This window comes from Gigantopelta aegis, chromosome 7 (assembly GCF_016097555.1).
Source record: "Gigantopelta aegis isolate Gae_Host chromosome 7, Gae_host_genome, whole genome shotgun sequence".
NCBI lineage: Eukaryota > Metazoa > Mollusca > Gastropoda > Neomphalida > Peltospiridae > Gigantopelta > Gigantopelta aegis.
In genome coordinates this window covers 45399535-45419987 of record NC_054705.1, presented here as the reverse complement: position 1 = coordinate 45419987, position 20453 = coordinate 45399535, and the positions used below count along the sequence as shown (strand labels likewise).

The 20453-nt window shown below is 37.5% G+C and overlaps 1 protein-coding gene across 1 annotated transcript in view; it reads left to right on the top strand.

Moving 5' to 3' along the window:
- The window catches only part of LOC121377757 (protein scribble homolog), a 130043-nt gene that overhangs the window by 71607 nt on the left and 37983 nt on the right, over positions 1 to 20453 (top strand). Inside the window, exons 27-34 of the mRNA XM_041505844.1 lie at positions 108 to 224; positions 1461 to 1577; positions 2735 to 2797; positions 3397 to 3621; positions 6323 to 6379; positions 9747 to 9845; positions 12738 to 12821; positions 17615 to 17752. Of these exons, the coding sequence (XP_041361778.1) occupies positions 108 to 224; positions 1461 to 1577; positions 2735 to 2797; positions 3397 to 3621; positions 6323 to 6379; positions 9747 to 9845; positions 12738 to 12821; positions 17615 to 17752 (900 nt within the window). The remainder of the gene's footprint in view (positions 1 to 107; positions 225 to 1460; positions 1578 to 2734; positions 2798 to 3396; positions 3622 to 6322; positions 6380 to 9746; positions 9846 to 12737; positions 12822 to 17614; positions 17753 to 20453) is intronic.

Genomic DNA, 20453 nt, shown 5'->3' with positions numbered 1-20453 from the left:
AGTTAACTTTCCCACCAACTAGCTACCATAATGGTGTTATCATCCCTGTTAAAAGGTTATTGAGAGTGATACGTTTATGGCTGTTGTTGTTGATGTTGCTGTTGCAGGTAAATGGTAAAGATGTTAGTAAAAGTACTCATCAAGAGGCTGTGATGACGTTGATAGCGCCCACGCATGAAATCAGACTGAAGGTCCGGCACGACCCGCCACCTACGGGTTTACAGGTGGGTTACGCATGGTCGCACACGGGTGTGTTGAAAACTACGGTCGACAACACGACATTCCCACACTTTTGCTTTTGCTTAGTATGCAGTAAATATAACATATCTTGGCTTCACTTCATAATAGTATTCATATTTATGTTTTTAAATGTACAATTGTTTTTTAACTAATATTTTCTGTAAAAAAAAACCCACAGTAATTATAGATTGACAACATAACATTCCTTCACTATGGTTTTTGCTTGGTATACAATTTCAGTATAATTTTTTTAATTACAATTTATTTATTTTTTAACCCAAAAACCCAGTAACCTTCAGACAAAAAAGTTTACATTTCGTAGCTATAAAATGGAAACTTATTTTTGTTGCCACCCAATACATTTATATTTAACAAATAGTTGTTCTCCTGCTCCAGATCCACCAGTACTAAAGGTAGATCTTTGAGGTACATCAGTTATTGCTTCGTTATCTGTATATCTTTGTAGTGATATGTTAGTTACACTATAGTCTCATTAATGGCAGATCCACAGGTTCCATATCAGGGGTGGGTGGGGGAATGTTAAAAAATGCATTAGAACTAAGATTAAGAAGACACCATAATTTATAACAGAAAAAAAGTGGTCATGGGAAATGTACTCAAAAGTACCTACCGCCCCCTCCCCCACCACCCCACCCCCCTTTCGATCTGCCCTTGGTAAAAGTAGACATTTGATGTACAAGAACCTTGGAAATTACTGATATATTAACTGTGTATCTGTTAGTGGTGTGTCCATTAGGACACCTTTTTTTCCCCGGAACTCACTATAAACAGTTATGACTTCTTTTTCTCTTTGGGTTTTTTCAGGGACTCACTATAAACTGAGAGTTTCGACTTTTTTCCTCTTGGGGGTTTTTCAGGAACTCACTATAAACTGAGTGTTTCGACTATTTTCCTCTTGTGTTTTTTTCAGGAACTCACTATAAGCTGAGAGTTTCGACTTTTTTCCTCTTGTTTTTTTTTCAGGAACTCACTATAAACTGAGAGTTTCGACTTTTTTCCTCTTGGTTTTTTTTCCGGAACTCACTATAAACTGAGAGTTTCGACTTTTTTCCTCTTGGGGTTTCTTTTTTCCGGAACTCGCTATAAACTGAGAGTTTCGACTGTTTTTCTCTTTCTTTTTTTTTTGTCTTTTTTTTACCCCGGAACTCACTATAAACTGAGAGTTATGACTTTTTTCCTCTGTTTTTTTTTTCTCTCAGGAACTGATGATAAACAAGGAGCCCGGGGATAAGCTGGGTATGAGTATTAAAGGAGGAATGAAGAACTACTCGGCAAACCCGCTCGACAAGAACGACGAAGGAATCTTTATATCTAGAGTAAGACGAACATCCATCTTCTACCATTGTTTTTAGCAGTGTGCCAGAGATGTGCATACAATGTACAGTTTACAGTCGTACACAACTCGCAGAGATCATATATCTGGGAGATTTCTTTATAAATACCAAGGGATGGAAAGTAGGTCTTAGCAAGATTATTTAGTTAAAAGTTTCAACCAGTGCACCACAATTGGTATATCAAAAGCTGTGTGCTATCCTGTCTGTGGGATGGTGCATATAAAAGATCCTTTGCTGCTAATGAAAACATGTAGCGGGTTTCCTCCCTAAGACTATATGTTGAAATTACCAGATGTTTGACATCCGATAGCTTAGCTGATGATTAAAAAATCAATGTGCTCTATTGGTGTCGTTAAACAAAATAAACTGTAACTTTATTTAGTTAGAAATATACATAAAGTGAGGTTTATCGAAGAATAACATTCAGTGTTTTAGCGACGAAAAAAGAGAGAAAGACATCTTTTATTTAACGACGCACTCAACACATTTTATTTACGGTTGTATGGCTTCAGACATATGGTTACGGACCACACAGATATTGAGAGAGGAAACCCGCTGCCGTCACTTCATGGGCTACTCTTTCCGATTAGCAGCAAGGTGTTTTAGCGTTGAGGTCTAGTCAGAATAGAGTAAATCTAACAACAGTGGAAGTCCGTAATTGTATCGGAATAAAACACAGTCGATAAAATTTCAGGTTGTGCTGTTTTTGCTTAATAAAATTATAAATATCTGGAGTTTGTAATAACCTTCGCAACTTGCTTGACATGTGGAGAGGTTGTGCATAGAAAAGATCCCTTGCGGCTAATGAAAAAATATTTGACATCCAATAGTCAATGATTAATAAATCAGTGCTCTAGTGGTGTTTTTAAACAAAACAAACTTTAACTTTCTCGACATGTGGAGAGGTGGTGTATATAAAAGATCCCTTGCTGCTAATGGAAAAATGTTTGATATCCAATATTTGATGATTAATAAATTAATGTGCTCTAGTGGTGGTGTTAAACAAAACAAACTTTAACATTCTTGACATGTGGTGACCTGGTAACCCAAACAATAATTTTCGTCTTATTTCGATGTCTGTCATTCTTTGTATAAATTAATTAATTTATTTGATTTTTAAATATTTTTGTTTATTTCAGATCAATGAAGATGGCTCTGTAGCGAAAGATGGACGGTTAAAAATAGGAATGAGAATATTAGAGGTAACTATGAGTTTGTATTTTGTATGGGCTCTTTGAGCTATTTCTCGTTGCAGCCAGTGCATCACGACTGCTATATCAAAGACCGTGGTATGTGCTATCTTGTGTGTGGGTTGGTGCATATAAAAGATCCCTTGTTACTAATGCAAAAATGTAACGGGTTTCTTCTAAGACTATATGTCAAAATTACCAAATGTTTGACATCCAATAGCTGATGATTAATAAATCAATGTGCTATAGTGGTGTCGTTAAACAAAACAAAGTAACTTTTGCTCTAGTGGTGTCGTTAAACAATACAAACTTTCCTCTGAAAATAATGTCATTATCAAATGTTTGACATCCAACAGTCAATAATTAATAAATCTGTGTCCTCTAGTGGTGTCTTTGAACTAAAACAAACTTGTACTTGAAATTTTTTTTGTCCGATACATAAACAAGTGATCTGGTTTCTTCTCTATGGTGAATGGTCAGAGTCTGCTGGGTTCAACGCACCTGGAGGCGGTGTGCGCTGCGGAAAAATACAAGAATCATAAACTGGTTTAGTAAAATCAGTCCGACAGACAAGGTCATCTAATAATCTCTACGTAACCTTCTGTTTGTAGGTGAACGGTCAGAGTCTGCTGGGATCCACTCACCAGGAGGCGGTGCGTGCACTGCGTAGCGTGGGTGAGAAGATGGCCATCATGGTGTGCGACGGCTACGACGCCAACTCCACGCCCTCCGACGTCTCGTCCCCCAGCAGTCCCGTTGGCTTCCTGGCTGACTCGAGACAGGGGTCTGTGTCAAGCATCGACAAGGACGACGAAATCTCCAACATCATCAAACAGGTGAGAACACAGACCACAGTTAGACCTTCTCGTTCTGACGGTCCTTCTCATGTCAAAGCAGAAGTGGTTTTTTGGCTTTAGCTAAAATATTTCAAATGCCTGTATGCAAGTGTCGAGCATTTGACAAGGACGATGAAACTTCCAACATCATCAAACAGGTAATAACACAAACCGAACCGGCCTCGGTAATAACACAAACCGAACCGGCCTCAGTAATAACACAAACCGAACTGGCCTCGGTAATAACACAAACCGAACCGGCCTCGGTAATAACACAAATCGAACCGGCCTCGATAATAACACAAATCGAACCAGCCTCGGTAATAACACAAACCGGAACCGGCCTCTTTAGTGATTAAGCCATCAATAGGACTTGAGGCTGGTAGGTACTGGGTTCGGATCCCACCTGAGGCAATGGGAGATTTTTCATGATGCCATTACCGGCTCCAAACCCAGAGTGAGTGTACTGCTATAAGCTCAGTGGGCCACATACACAGAATTTCACCCACTTCGCGGGTGCAGTTATGAGTGTGTTTCTCCTGCTTGTGAGACCCCACATGGGGGATGATTACCTGGCATGCACTGCAGATTCCGTGTACCCTGGGCTCGGGTGATACCGAGATACCTCAACTGACAAGCGTGGAGCACGGCCCTGTCAAGTAGTTTGCCATACCGAAATAGAAATACCTCAGCTTTGTCATTCATCTCATCATCATCCATGTTTGTAATGTCTGGTTTTTTTAAAATGTCTTTTGTCTCTGTGTTAAATGTTTGTGGCGGTTTTGGTTGGGGGTTTTTTAATTAAAAAAATAATAAAATAACACAAACTGGAATTATCCCTCGTTTTGACACTCCCTGTACTTCTGCAGAAGACCGATGTCAAAACAGAAATGGGGTGGGTTTTTTCCTTCAGCTAAAATATTTCAAATGCCAGTATGTATGAACCTTGATAAAGTCTCGCCCATTTATAGTAGCATACAGCTGGAGAGTAGATTTTTAAGATGTATAAGAACGGGCCTGTTTTGCCGATATAGAAAGTATAGGTCTGAGCCGTTGTGTTTGGTTTGTGCTTTATTGGTTTGTGTCATGTTTATTTATTTGTATCTTATGCCTTAAGGCAAAACCACACAATACAAGTGCCTCAAACAAGAATAGCTCATTGCATTGCAGCTGATGAAATCATAAAGTTTGTCTTGTCAGTCAACTGTTTTCATATGAGGTACTTGTATTGTGAGGCTTCGCCATTTAGTTTAATGATCACAAACGAGAAAAGCCTATTTCAAGTCTTAAACAGCGAAATATTGTATATGTAATTATATAAAAGTTAAGTGAGTTTTCAGTTGATTTATGCTAAATACAGCTAACCTTTTGTGGTTCAGTTTTAAACAATGAATGTTTAATGTTGCTTGTAATATTTGGTTTTGCACACACTGTACACATGTAACAGTTCTGCGCCCCATTCCACAAAGTGATCTTAGCCCTAAGATCACCTTAAGTGCATAGCTACCTTATGGACTAAGGTGATCTTAGTGCTAAGATCACCTTAAGTGCATAGCTACCTTATGGACTAAGGTGATCTTAGTGCTAAGATCGCTTCGTGGAACAGCGCCCTGGTTTGTTAATGTTTGTATGTGACTGGCATTGTGTGTCAGTACCATTGTGCCACACACTGTAGTGTACAGGGTCGTAGCTAGTGGGGGGCAAGGGCAGGAAACAATTCGGATTTTTTTTTAGAAACTTAAAGTAAATTCTATTCTTAACCGTTTAACTCTTGGTAACTAGTATTTAATAACAGTAAATTTAACACTGGAAGTTGGATTTAACAAGTTTATCTTCATTAACCTATGAAATGGAATGATTTTGAAACTGGTTTTAATATAGTTATAAACTAAACAATTTTAATTAATGTATTAACTTGATAACTTACCTATTTGCATACTCTCACCACCCCAACCCCCACCCCCACCCCAAAGTTCTACATGGTTAGATCCATCCAAAACACCTATGACTTATAGGGGGTGGGGATATAGTGGTAAAGCACTCGCTTAGGCTATTTCTCGTTCCAACTAGTGCATAACGACTGGTATATCAAAGGCCGTGGTATGTGCTTACCTGTCTGTGGGATGGTGCATATAAAAGATCCTTTGCTACTAATGGAAAAATGTAGTGGGTTTCCTCTCTAAAATTATACATACAAATTATCAAATGTTTGACATCCAGTAGCCAGTGTTTAATAAATCGGTGTGCTCTAGTGGTGTCATTAAACAAAAAAAACTTTTATATGACTTATCATTCTTTTCTTTCTCCATCAACTTTGAGTCCAATGACCATGTTTGATACCTTGGACACAGTGGGAAAATTTATCCTTAATGTCTTATTACAAGGATTCAGCCATTTAGGTTTGGGCAGGGGCTGGTCACATCAAAAGGGTGAGAGATCGGGTTAAATATTTATGAAAGCAACAACAACAAAAAAAAACATTAAACATTTTCGCTCCTTTTGTTTAAACTAATGTTTGTAGCATAATATCGACAAGTTGAGGAACAAGGCCTATACTCACGTATTATTTTGGATTGGCGTCTTAAATATATATGACAAATTAGTGTTTTACGACTTTTTGGTGTGTGAAATAATGGCCAGTTAGGAATAACATTTATAAAAGTGTTGCCTTATTTTGGATTGGTGTGTGAAATATTTGTAGGAGGTGGAAATGATACACGAAACGGAAGAGTGGGAGAAACAAGACAGGCAGGCTTCGGTAAACAAAACAATATATATGTACATCCTTGATATATGTAATGTAATACAAACATACAATATATATATATATATATATACGTCTTCTATATCTGTTGTGTATACACTAACATATATATATATATTTATAAACATACATATATATATATATATATATACGTCTTCTATATCTGTTGTAATAACACTAACATACAGTATATATATATTTATATACATCTTATATATCTATCATAATAACACTAACATACAATAAATATATATATATATATATATATCTTCTATATCTATTGTAATAACACAAACATACAATATATATATCTATATACGTCTTCTATATCTGTTGTAATAACACTAACATACAGTATATATATATTTATATACGTCTTCTATATCTATCGTAATAACACTAACGTGTGTGTATATATATATATATATATATATATATACGTCTTCTATATCTATTTTAATAACACAAAGATACAATACTGTATATATATATCTATATACGTTTTCTATATCTAATGATCAGACTCAATAAAATGTGTTGAGTGCGTTGTTAAATAAAACATTTCCTTTCTTTCCTCTATATCTATTGTAATAACACAGCATCATCACTGCTTGCTTATATGTAAAACCGGCCTCTGATAATTGATAATCTTGTGACCTATTTATCGGTTACGAAGAAATAAATTCATGTAACTCATTTTCTTTTTGTGTAACCCATTATATTCTTGTAAATGGTGCTCGAAATTTTGCACGTACAAAAAACAAATCGGTTTTGCAAAATTAGATTTGTGTGAGCAACACACAAATGAAACGATTGTTTTCACAATTTTCAGAGACCTGTAAAATCTATCTCTCCTATAACTCGAAATTATGCTATTCATATATTATGTATATTTTGTTTTCGTAGTTGTCATATACAATACATGTATACTCATTATTAATTGCAAATATTTATCTTCTATCAAGTTATTTTATACCTTATAATATTATAAAATATTTCATTTACATGAAATATGTGCTGTTTATTTGTCAACAAATATAGCTGCACAGTACATACCGGTATTACATTGTATATACAGGGGTCAAAATTAGCTGAAATTCCAGCCATATAAGCAACAATTTCTGCTGGTCCAAATCAAAAACCTCTGGAACCAAATATGATTGACTGAAACCGATGAGTGAATATAAAAATAAAATAATTGCCGATCCGATGGGACGACAGGCAAACAAATCTTCTGAAAAGTGGTGATGTTTGACCAGCCAAAATCAGTCAGGACAGCAATGTTATGACCCCTGATATACTACAATGCGTACATATATATCTTTAATGCTAAAGTTAGACTAAACACATACATTATAAAATTTGTGTTCTGTTCCATCGCTTATAATAGTATTATACGAGCTCATACTAAGACGTAACAAACTAACATCTGTCTATGCACATAAATATTATGAAATCTTTGTAGCCTTCCTTGATATGCATGCAAACACACACAGGCACACTCGCACATGCACACACACACATAAATAAATACACCTTTGACTGCATATACAAACAAACATAAACACGTTATAAAATGCATCTTATTTGTATTACCTCTGTCTAAATAGATCTTCTGTTATCTGAAATGTATCTCATACTATCTCATACTAAACCTACTGCTTATATGTATATGTGCTTTATTATTTCTTTGTATAATATATCCATTAAAAATAGATCACGACCACATGTTATGATATTTAAATATTGAATATACATGTACAAATAAATATTTACAAAACCGTATAGTTTTCTGAACCGCATGCTTTATTAAATACAGAATTTTAATTTTAAAAAGTACTATTGTGAGAACATATTTTCCGCATGTTGTATTAGTATTGGATGCATTTATAATGCTATTCTTGACCACAGTTACGTTACATTAGATTTTGAATAAAATTTACAATATACGTGTACTTTTGAAATGCTGTATTATGACATACTCAGCAATGTAAAGTAGATTGTCTGCCTGAGGTGTGGATGGTTGTAAGATCTATCGCTTTAGGAGGATGCGTTGCATTATTTTAGGTCTCTAACTTAACAATGACACTGTTGTAGTTACGAATCCAATATTGATTGACAGATGAGTTTTTTTCTGATGGATAACAATCATTACCATTGGTTGAAGGGACGGTTTCGTGATTTGTTTATTTCTTGCCAAAGGTACTGGTTTAAAATTGCCATAGGTGGGCTCAAAATTATAGTCGGTAAGCATTTTGGCTACGGCAAAAAACATTTAAAATTTGCCGTAGGTAACCAATTGTTAAGTTCGAGCACTGTAATTTTGTTAAGTCTGGTTCTAGGGGAAACTTTAGATGAAAACTGCAATACATGTTACTTTGTAGTGCTTAGTACCGGTTGTCTTTATTGTGGTTACGGGTTTCTTCTCAATGTTGAACTGTGGCTAGATATTAAGCATGAATGGGAGTTATTATTATGATCATCACTGACATCATCATATAGAGATTGTGGGATCAGGATGGATGTTCTAATGTCTTGGTTAGACCTGCTTTCCATGTACGCAGGGTTTTCTGTGTGCTTCATGCACCGTTTTTCAATCACAGAAATGTACATTTCCATGCATGTATGTTTTAGCAAGTACTTTGAGTGATTTCCGCTATAACTTGACATCACATCATAAAACAAACAACAGATTTTGGATGCAAGAAGGTTTTTCAGAAGAGGAAATAGACTATTTTCCTTCTTGTGTTTTTTACACATTTTCAAACAAAAATTGGAAGAGTATAATTAAGTTTAATATACATGTACACACAATAGCCAACATAGTGGGAAACATTCATTTATTTTAACACACGATCATCAATCAACTATATTTTTTGTGGGATTGTTTGTGCATGAAATGTACTTGTGCAGGAATGCATGTACGTGGAAAAGATATTTTGTATATACAGGTACATAGTATCGATAAAGTAATGCATGGAAACACATGTTGGGGAAATAGAGGATATTCACTGAGTGTCTTGTGATATCATAATTTATCAGCACAAGTTGATAAAAGTATGAAATCCGAGGTATTTTTAAGCATGTGTAGACAATTATGGGGGGGGGGGGGGGGGGGGTCTAGACTGTGGCAAGCAAAGTTTGTAGGGGTTCAAGTCATACTCTTACAGAAATTACATTTAAAATATGGAAAAAAAAGTTAAGCAGGGGGAAGATTAGACCACCCTGCACTCGTACCTGAGTTTAGTCATTAAAAGGGCTCTGTGTTGGTGTGTGACATGTTTCAATGGAAACAATCTCGGGACAGAGTCGTGTTTACTTGTGATACATCATTAAAACTGTTCTTGTTTTGTTCACTCAGGAGAAATTAAAACGGGAGAGATTAGAAGAGGAGAGGAATCTGTCGTCGTCCCTGCAACAAGAACATGCTCAAATAAAGGGGCCAGTCAGTCCCCAGCAGGTTAGTTTATGTCAGTATACTCAAAGGTGCTCATATAAAGGGGCCAGTCAGTCCCCAGCAGGTTAGTTTATGTCAGTATACTCAAAGGTGCTCAGATAAAGGGGCCAGTCAGTCCCCAGCAGGTTAGTTTTTGTCAGTATACTCAAATAAAGTGACTTGGTCCCCAGCAGGTTAGTTTATGTCAGTGTACTCAAAGGTGCTCAGATAAAGGGGCCAGTCAGTCCCCAGCAGGTTAGTTTTTGTCAGTATACTCAAATAAAGGGACTTGGTCCCCAGCAGGTTAGTTTTTGTCAGTGTACTCAAAGGTGCTCAGATAAAGGGGCCAGTCAGTCCCCAGCAGGTTAATTTATGTCAGTGTACTCAAAGGTGCTCAGATAAAGGGGCCAGTCAGTCCCCAGCAGGTTAGTTTTTGTCAGTATACTCAAATAAAGGGACTTGGTCCCCAGCAGGTTAGTTTATGTCAGTGTACTCAAAGGTGCTCAGATAAAGGGGCCAGTCAGTCCCCAGCAGGTTAGTTTATGTCGGTGTACTCAAAGGTGCTCAGATAAAGGGGCCAGTCAGTCCCCAGCAGGTTAGTTTATGTCAGTGTACTCAAAGGTGCTCAGATAAAGGGGCCAGTCAGTCCCCAGCAGGTTAGTTTATGTCAGTGTACTCAAAGGTGCTCAGATAAAGGGGCCAGTCAGTCCCCAGCAGGTTAGTTTATGTCAGTGTACTCAAAGGTGCTCAGATAAAGGGGCCAGTCAGTCCCCAGCAGGTTAGTTTATGTCAGTATACTCAAATAAAGGGACTTGGTCCCCAGCAGGTTAGTTTATGTCAGTATACTCAAAGGTGCTCAGATAAAGGGACTTGGTCCCCAGCAGGTTAGTTTATGTCAGTATACTCAAAGGTGCTCAAATAAAGGGACTTGGTCCCCAGCAGGTTAGTTTATGTCAGTATACTCAAAGGTGCTCAGATAAAGGGGCCAGTCAGTCCCCATCAGGTTAGTTTATGTCAGTATACTCAAATAAAGGGACTTGGTCCCCAGCAGGTTAGTTTATGTCAGTATACTCAAAGGTGCTCAGATAAAGGGACTTGGTCCCCAGCAGGTTAGTTTATGTCAGTATACTCAAAGGTGCTCATATAAAGGGGTCAGTCAGTCCCCAGCAGGTTAGTTTTTGTCAGTGTACTTAAAGGTGTTCAGATAAAGGGGCCAGTCAGTCCCCAGCAGGTTAGTTTTTGTCAGTATACTCAAATAAAGGGACTTGGTCCCCAGCAGGTTAGTTTATGTCAGTGTACTCAAAGGTGCTCATATAAAGGGGTCAGTCAGTCCCCAGCAGGTTAGTTTTTGTCAGTGTTCTCAAAGGTGCTCAGATAAAGGGGCCAGTCAGTCCCCAGCAGGTTAGTTTTTGTCAGTGTACTCAAAGGTGCTCAGATAAAGGGGCCAGTCAGTCCCCAGCAGGTTAGTTTTTGTCAGTGTACTAAAAGGTGCTCAGATAAAGGGGCCAGTCAGTCCCCAGCAGGTTAATTTATGTCAGTATACTAAAAGGTGCTCAGATAAAGGGGCCAGTCAGTCCCCAGCAGGTTAATTTATGTCAGTATACTTAAAGGTGCTCATATAAAGGGGCCAGTCAGTCCCCAGCAGGTTAGTTTTTGTCAGTGTACTTAAAGGTGCTCAGATAAAGGGGTCAGTCAGTCCCCAGCAGGTTAGTTTTTGTCAGTGTATTTAAAGGTGCTCAGATAAAGGGGTCAGTCAGTCCCCAGCAGGTTAGTTTATGTCAGTATACTAAAAGGTGCTCAGATAAAGGGGCCAGTCAGTCCCCAGCAGGTTAATTTATGTCAGTATACTAAAAGGTGCTCAGATAAAGGGGTCAGTCAGTCCCCAGCAGGTTAGTTTATGTCAGTATACTCAAAGGTGCTCATATAAAGGGGCCAGTCAGTCCCCAGCAGGTTAGTTTTTGTCAGTATACTTAAATGTGCTCATATAAAGGGGTCAGTCAGTCCCCAGCAGGTTAGTTTTTGTCAGTGTATTTAAAGGTGTTCTAAATTTGATACGTCTTAATATCAGACTTTTTATTTTGTCCCGTGTGATCGATTCCCGTTGGTGGGACCATTGGGCTATTTCTCGTTCCAGCCAGTGTACCACAACTGGTATATCAAAGGTCGTGGTATGTACCATCCTGGGATGGTGCATATAAAAGATCCCTTGCTACTAATGAGAGAAATGTAGCGGGTTTCCTCTCTATGACTATCAAAATGACCATATGTTTGACATCCAATAGCCGATGATTAATAATCAATGTGCTCTAGTGGTGTCGTTAAACAAAACAGAAATATTTTTTATTCCGCGTGTGTCCGGTTTAGAGAGGTTTCACGCTATACGTTTACTGATGTCTGTGTTGTTGCTTACATTTCACGCTATACATTTACTGATGTCTGTGTTGTTGCTTACATTTCACGCTATACATTTACTGATGTCTGTGTTGTTGCTTACATTTCACGCTCAACATTTACTGATGTCTGTGTTGTTGCTTACATTTCACGCTATACATTTACTGATGTCTGTGTTGTTACTTACATTTCACGCTATACGTTTACTGATGTCTGTGTTGTTGCTTACATTTCACGCTATACGTTTACTGATGTCTGTGTTGTTGCTTACATTTCACGCTATACGTTTACTGATGTCTGTGTTGTTGCTTACATTTCACGCTATACGTTTACTGATGTCTGTGTTGTTGCTTACATTTCACACTATACGTTTACTGATGTCTGTGTTGTTGCTTACATTTCACGCTATATGTTTACTGATGTCTGTGTTGTTGCTTACATTTCACGCTATACGTTTACTGATGTCTGTGTTGTTGCTTACATTTCACGCTATACGTTTACTGATGTTCGTGTTGTTGCTTACAGAGTCCACAAGCTGTGATAGATCAAGTGCCTGGCGATACCAATACTCGTGACGGACACCCGGACACACCCGTCCGGCCGCCAACGGTCAGTACATCCACTAGTTCGGTCTAGCATGTGCCGTGTGCCATTCATTATATCTTTGTTTTACTAGGATCAGTTCATGTGTGAAGGTGATAACATTTAGTGTATTGCATTTACTGTAGACATGTTGGGTGTTAACCTTACATTACTTATTAAACAAAACAAAATGCTTCTTTCTTTGTTTTCTTTAGTTGTTTGATTTTAAACAAGGTAACATTGTATGTTGTGCAGACTTAACAGCAGGAAGAAATTAGGTCAGTTCACGGTGAGTTCTAAAAATAGAATCTTAAGTTAGTTACTTTTCAAAGCAGATTCTCATGTTTATCCCCCATGAATTTCAGTTGTCTTCCTTTTTTGAGTGACGATCTCCCTCAGTTTTTGTTTTTTTTGTTTTTATCAAACCCATCAGGTTTCTTCTCCTTATTTGTGGTTATGACTTGTTTTGGTTATCTCCCTTTTATATATTTTCAGTTTCGTTTTAGTTATTTACCATCATTTGTGGTTATTTTGTTATATTCCCTTGTTGCCCTTTATTTTGGTTATCACTCGTAGTTTGTTGGGGGTGGGGGGGGGGGTGATATCTTCCCTTCATTTCAGTTATCTGCCTCTTATTTATGGCTGTTACTGTCATGTTGGATTATCTCCTCTTTGATTGGTTTTCTTTTTCCCTTGGTGACCGACGTTCTGTTTGTACTGGGTTGTCGTTAAACATTCATTCACACCCCGTTTTGATTTCGGAGATGTGTCTCCATATTTTGCCTTCCATTTGCTTCTTGCTAACACTAAAACACACACTATTAATATTTTTAGTGTAGACTGCACATTTCATAATATCATTCTCACAGCGATTGTGCTATTGAAGGTTTGTTATTTTTATTTTCTCTTTAATATATGGAATAACAGCTTTTCGTTTTGGTGCACTACTGACAGCAGAAATACTCTGATATTTCTAAATTATTTATCTTTATCAAAGCACACTGTTATGGTTGCACTAAACAAATAATTGTTGCACACAGTGAATAGTTAATAGTTGAGTTCACAGTGAATAAATAGTGAGGTCATAGTGAATACATAATGTAGTTGAGGTCATGGTGAATAAATACTACAATTGAGGTCACATTGAATAATATAATAGTTGAGGTCACGGTGAATAAATAATAGGTCATAGTGAATAAGTAATACAGTTGAGGTTATGGTGAATAAATAATACCACTGAGGAGGTCACATTGATTGAATAATACTCCAGGTCACATTGAATAGATGGTTACCTGTTGCAAACTAATAGATCTAGGTCCAAGATTGGGGATTATAATTTGTAGATGGAGTTTTCATTCTCATTGGAATTTGTTGGCCCTTTGTTTCTTCAAATATGAACAGCTTACTAAATGATGTTAGAACATGGGGTAATTCAACTTGTATCAATCTGCTAGTCATTGTCTGTTTAATTTTACAAGAGTCATATATTCTTAATTGTATGTGTATCTTATTTAGTAACAAAATTAAGGGGTGGGTTGGGGGGGGGGGTTCTTTTTTTTATGTCCTAATAACTTGTCGTCTCTAGTATTAAGCATTCTGTGTATTGAAGTTGAGAAATATTCTCTCTCTCTAACAGTAACAAATTTCTGCTTCTATAATACATCAATTTACTTATTCTTATTTTCCTTTGCTAGATTTTGCATGGTGATTGTCATTAGTACGTCATTATTTGAAATGACCATGTTATTTGGTTTCAGTCTCCAGCGGTGTTTTTGATGAAACTTTTTAAAAGTGTATGTAATAGTGGAGACCCTATCAGAATAAAGCTACCGTAAATCCTTGAATAGAGGCCTGCCTCGAATACAAGGATTTACGGTAGATGTACTTAGGTGCTGATTACCATTATCAACATATTCACAAGCATACAAAGGTTGATTGGGGTTGGGGGTGGGTGGGGTTGTGGTTATCAGTGCCATCATAAACAAACAAAACATATACAAAAATGGGTCAACTTTATAAAAAAATTATTTTATTTTTTATTTTATTTATTTATTTTTTGCTTTGCTTTGCTTTTACTTTTCAGGAGGGGAAGAAAGAGGTATCAAAAGAGGACTCTTTGTATACTTGTCAAAATGTTGATAATTGTATTCAAACTGCTAATTAATATTAGATTTTATAAAAAAAAATTAACGAGTTGAATATAACATGACTTTTTTTCTTGAATATGCTTTTCTAACATGGATGCCTGAGTGTTAGACTGAATCATGCTACAAATAGTATTATAAATATACTACTCCAAAGAATTTAAGGGTCAAAAATTTATAACCAAATAAGTTTCAGAGTGTATTAGATTGATGATGTAAACTACACCAAAAATTTAATTTATTGTTCCATATTTACAAAAAAACACAAATAAACGTCACTGTATACAAGAAAGTCACATGACATGCTGTCAAAGTTGAAGGTTGTCAAACATGGATTTTACACATTAGAACATTCGTTTAATAGTGTGTGAATCCACCCCTGGCGTGAATACACTCGATACATCGTTGCCTCATGCTGTTGATCAGATGTCTGAAGAACTCTTGGGGAATGGCCTGCCTCTCTGCTATAAGAAGTTGACCCAGATCATGAAGGTTGGCCGGAGGGGCATGGTTATCCCGAACTCTCCTGCCTAATTCGTCCCAGGCGTTCTCTATTGGGGCCAAGTCAGGCGAATATGCTGGCCAATCCATCCTGGCGATACCTTGTTGTCTGAGAAAGTCCGTTACCACCCTGGCGCGGTGGGGTCTGACATTGTCATCCTGCAGAACTGCCCCGCCACCAATCTGCTGAAGGCTTGGGAGAACCAACGGCCGGATAATCTCATTCAGATAGCGGATTCCATTCATATTGCCATCCACCACATAGAGGGGGGTCCTGTGGTGGATAGAGATGCCGCCCCACACCATAACGCTGCCACCACCGAACCGGTGACTTTGTCTAACGTTAACGTCAGCGAAGCGCTCCCCAGGACGTCTGCAGACACGAACCCGACCGTCGTTGAACTGGAGACTAAACCTGGACTCATTAGTGAACATCACTTGACCCCGCTGAACACGTTGCCACCGCAGATGAAGTGTGCACCAGTGACGTCTGGCCATTCTGTGACGTGGTAGGAGTGGTGGTCGAACAGCCTGGCGACGGCAGCGTAGATTATTGGCTCTCAGACGATTGCGTATGGTTTGATCAGACACTCGAGTTCCAGTCGCAGTCCGCAGATTGTCACGTAATCGGCGTGCAGTGGTTGTGCGTTGACGTAGAGCCATATTGGTGATGTAGCGGTCCTCTCTATTTGTAGTGCTTCGGGGTCTTCCCGAACGTGGACGATTTCGAACAGAATTCGTTGCTTGGTACCGTTGCCACAGTCGGCCAACGACACTCTGACTGACACCAAGTCTCAGAGCAACATTTCTTTGCGTATTGCCATCCTGAAGCCAAGCAATAGCCCTTCCTCGATCTTCGATAGTCAGTTGACGTCGTACCATTGTCGAATTTGGAGTGTGCACCGTACACGAACGCAAGCTCCAATTATACGGAAATTCAGCATTGGGAACATGGAATACACGTGCAAAGCGTGCAAATGAAGCGCTTTGTGAAAAAGCAAGTTATGGGCACTTAGCAGACCTTTCGCTTTCGCCCTACTTTACGTGCAAATGTAAGCATATTTTCGCCATTAGAACTAGTCGACAGTGTCAATGACAGTGGATTTTAATTCATTTATGGGTTGCTTAGACCCACTTTCGTCAAAATGGAACAATACCATGCGTGACATTATGGTCTAGCTAATATAATTGACATTCAGAAAATAATGTCGAAAATATCGTCTGACCCTTAAATTCTTTTGAGTAGTATACATTAATATATATAATTATATAAAACTATATATAAATACTTGAATGTTAATTGTATTTGGGAATGAGGTGAGCAACAGGTTACACAGGTGTAAATCCAGGTATTTTTGCAGTGGGGGTCTACATCCAACTACTTCATGGACAATGTATATTAGCATTGAATACACTTCAAATAAGTGAGGGGAAAAACTCTCGTGTTGTGAGCTGGGTGGTGTTGGGGGTGGGGGTCTAGACTGTCTTGATAGAAAAGAACAACAGCTTTTTTGTCGCAAGCAGGAGGGGGATGTCCAGATTCCCTTGACTCACACACACACACACACACACACACAGACACACACACCCATCCCTCCTGGATCCGCGCCTGTTAAACTCTTGTTTCTTGAAGTTTGGTTCAGTCTTAATGACAATGTAAAGATGAATAGAAAGTTACCATGGCCACTATATGGAGAATATTTCAATGTGGTTCGGTCAATCGCTCAGGTGTCTATATTATATTCTGTCCACTGTTGCACATAGATACAATCTAGTTTAGATAGCATGCAGACATGGAAAATCAGCAAATAGAGACGTGATCCATTTTGTAAAATAATCATTAAAATTATATATCTTCACTTTTTTCTTCTTTTTTTTTTTTTTTTTTTTTTTTTTTTTTTTTTTTTTTTTCTTTTTTTTTATAAATTTTATTTCATTTTAATTTATTTAATTTAATTTTTTTGTAATGAAAAACTACATGTATTTGTTTTGAAGTAATACGCATACATTTTGTGTCATTTCATGACTTATTTTAATTTATTTTTCGTATTATTACAAAATTTAATAAAATAAAATAAGCTTCATGGATGGTCGTCTCTTTTGCTGGTTTTCTCCATGTCGGGTTTCTCTGTTTCTCTCTAAACGCATGAGTTGTTTTCTTTGACCCGCCTGCAGCCCTCAAAGCGAGTGAAACCGCCCATCCCCCCCAAACGTGTGACACTCGCTAGGCAAGACGTAATTGTCGATGACGACGTTGTGGATCCTAGAAAACAGGCTCGACTCCCGGCCGGCAAGTTAACGCCCACGTCAAAGGTAACGTCAGTGTTCACATAACCGTTCATTTCAGTCAGTTACTCATTCGTCACTGTTCATATCGTGCGTTTACATTGTCGCTGTTCACATCACCGTTCATTTAACTCAGTTACTCATTCATCACCGTTCATATCACGTTTATTTTCGTCACTGTTCACATTCCTTTACATCACTGTTCATACCGTATTTGACCAAAAATTAGCCCATGTCTTTGAATAAGCCCCCCTCCATTTTGATAGCATTTAAGAAATTAGGCCCTCATTCATAAATAAGCCTACCCCCAACTTCGTCACCTTATACATAACACGAAACTGCAAGTTTGTTCAAAGTTCATTTAAATGGTCATACCTCCTGCAGATAATTAAACACAAATGTAACACAATATTTTACCACCAGTGAGATTTAGCTGTCTGACAATAACAGTGTATAGCATTGTTTTCAATTTCATGACAGCAGTATTTCTTTGAAGTACCCAAGCTCAAGTCTGAACTAAAACCAATGTCTATTTTTACCACCTCACTGGGTCCGCAGTTAATGCTAATTAGGCAAATACCTTATTCTGATTGGCTAAGAACAATGACCGAGATTGACAATTCTTTGTAATGTAAGCTGGCTGCATGTGTCAGAAACGTGTGTATACGCTATTAAGTTTGTTGTTAATTGCTGTCATCCATTTATTTACCTCATCACTGTTCATACCACTGTTCACATGTTCACTTTCATGTACCTCATCAATATTCATATAATTCATTCATTGTATAATTCATTCATTGTACACATTTTTATCCATGTCATTCCCTTAAACCTCACCAGTGTTTATACCACCGTTCACATATTCACTTACATGTACCTCATTACTGTTCACATAATTAATTTTTTCTTTGTTCATGTCATTCATTTACATGTACGTCATCACTGTTCACATAATACATTTCCTCTTCATTGTTCGTAACACCGTTAACATAATTGATTTAACCTAGTATTATTACCCCTAAAAACAATGTTAAGGATCCGTTCACAGGCAGTGCCTATACCTCATCTCTGTTCACATCATTCACTCCCATCGTCAGTGTTCACGTATGTGTAATTGTTCATATCATTCACTCCCTCATTGTTCACATTATTTCACGTCAATACAGGGTTCGTACAGATTTAAAAAGTGCTTGAATTTTAGTGAACATAATAAAAAGCCCTTGAAAAGTGCTTGAAGTTTAGTGAACACAATAAAAAGCCCTTGAAAAGTGCTTGAAGTTTAGTGAACACAATAAAAAGCCCTTGAAAAGTGCTTGAAGTTTAGTGAACACAATAAAAAGCCCTTGAAAAGTGCTTGAAGAATTTTAGTGATCACAATAAAAAGCCCTTGAAAAATGCTTGAATTTGAGAAAGTGAAGGTGCGTAATATATATAACAGATCCCTTAATGGTGATGGGGAAAATGTAGCAGGTTTTCTCTGAGACTGTCAGTATGATTAATTAATCAATGTGCTCTAGTGGTGTCGTTAAACAAAACCAGTTTTAAAACGTTTTCACAGACAGTTAGGTCCCTGGTAATATATTGGCATCAAACACTTGACCTCCCACTGTTTCTGTCAGAAACGAAATGTTTGGGTATGGCGCTATGCAGTTGAATGCAACCACAGTCAACAGGGTATATGGGAGGGGGGGGGGGGGGGGGGGGGGGGCGCCTCCTCCAGAAATAAAATGGGTTAGGGTTAGGTTTAAGAAAATCATACATTAATAAGAGTAATTAATTTTGTCAAAAGGTTAATTAAAAAAAAATCTTGAAAAAAAATGTGGTTATGGCGCCATACTCGTTTTACCCTCTGACAGAAACTCCGCCTCCAATCTTAAAGAACTAACTATTTGTTCTTGCTTGTATGCTTTGCACATTGCCTTTCATCTTTCTTTGACTCACTTCATTCATTAATTCATCTTTCACTCATCTGTTGTGTGTGTTCAGTCATTCCCTTTACCTTTCTTTCACTCACTTCATTCATTCATCTTTCATTCATCTTTTGTGTGTGTTCAGTCATTCCCTTCAAGTTGCATTCAGATCTTTTTTGTGTTATTAATTTTTAATTGTTTTAATGTACATACAATGTAGTAACAGTTTGTGTTTTGTCAAATGTTTTGATGTATGAAACATGATTTGTTTGATGCTTTTAACACATTCTCTGTTGACTCTTTTCAGTCATTTTAATGTGTGTGTGTGTGTGTGTCTGTGTGTGTGTCTGTGTGTGTGTGTGTGTGTGTGTGTTTGCAACACATACTGTTTGTGTTAAATATGATTTTATTTATTGTGCTAATCCTTTGTAACAGAGAATATACGCAAAGAAAAAAAAATCACACGCCGTGCATTGTTCACAGCTGTAGATTCTTGAGTTATTATCTACGGTTAGAACAATAGTGTGACATCACAGTCATGGATTAACTATTTGTGATAATTTTGATAGACTGTTTTATCACAAATTTTATTGAGTAACATGAAGATGTGTTCTTGCATCACATTTACGGTAATCGTTCAGTGATATAAATGTTGCAACAGGTTTTCCTAGAATATGACTCTGTGCATGTTTCATTACTTTGTGTAGTGCATATTAAATTTGATTTGAATAAACTTGTAGATGAAGGAAATTTTAAATACAGTTGAATCCCGTTTGGATCGAACCCTGTCAGTGCTCGAGAAAGTGTTCCACCCATCG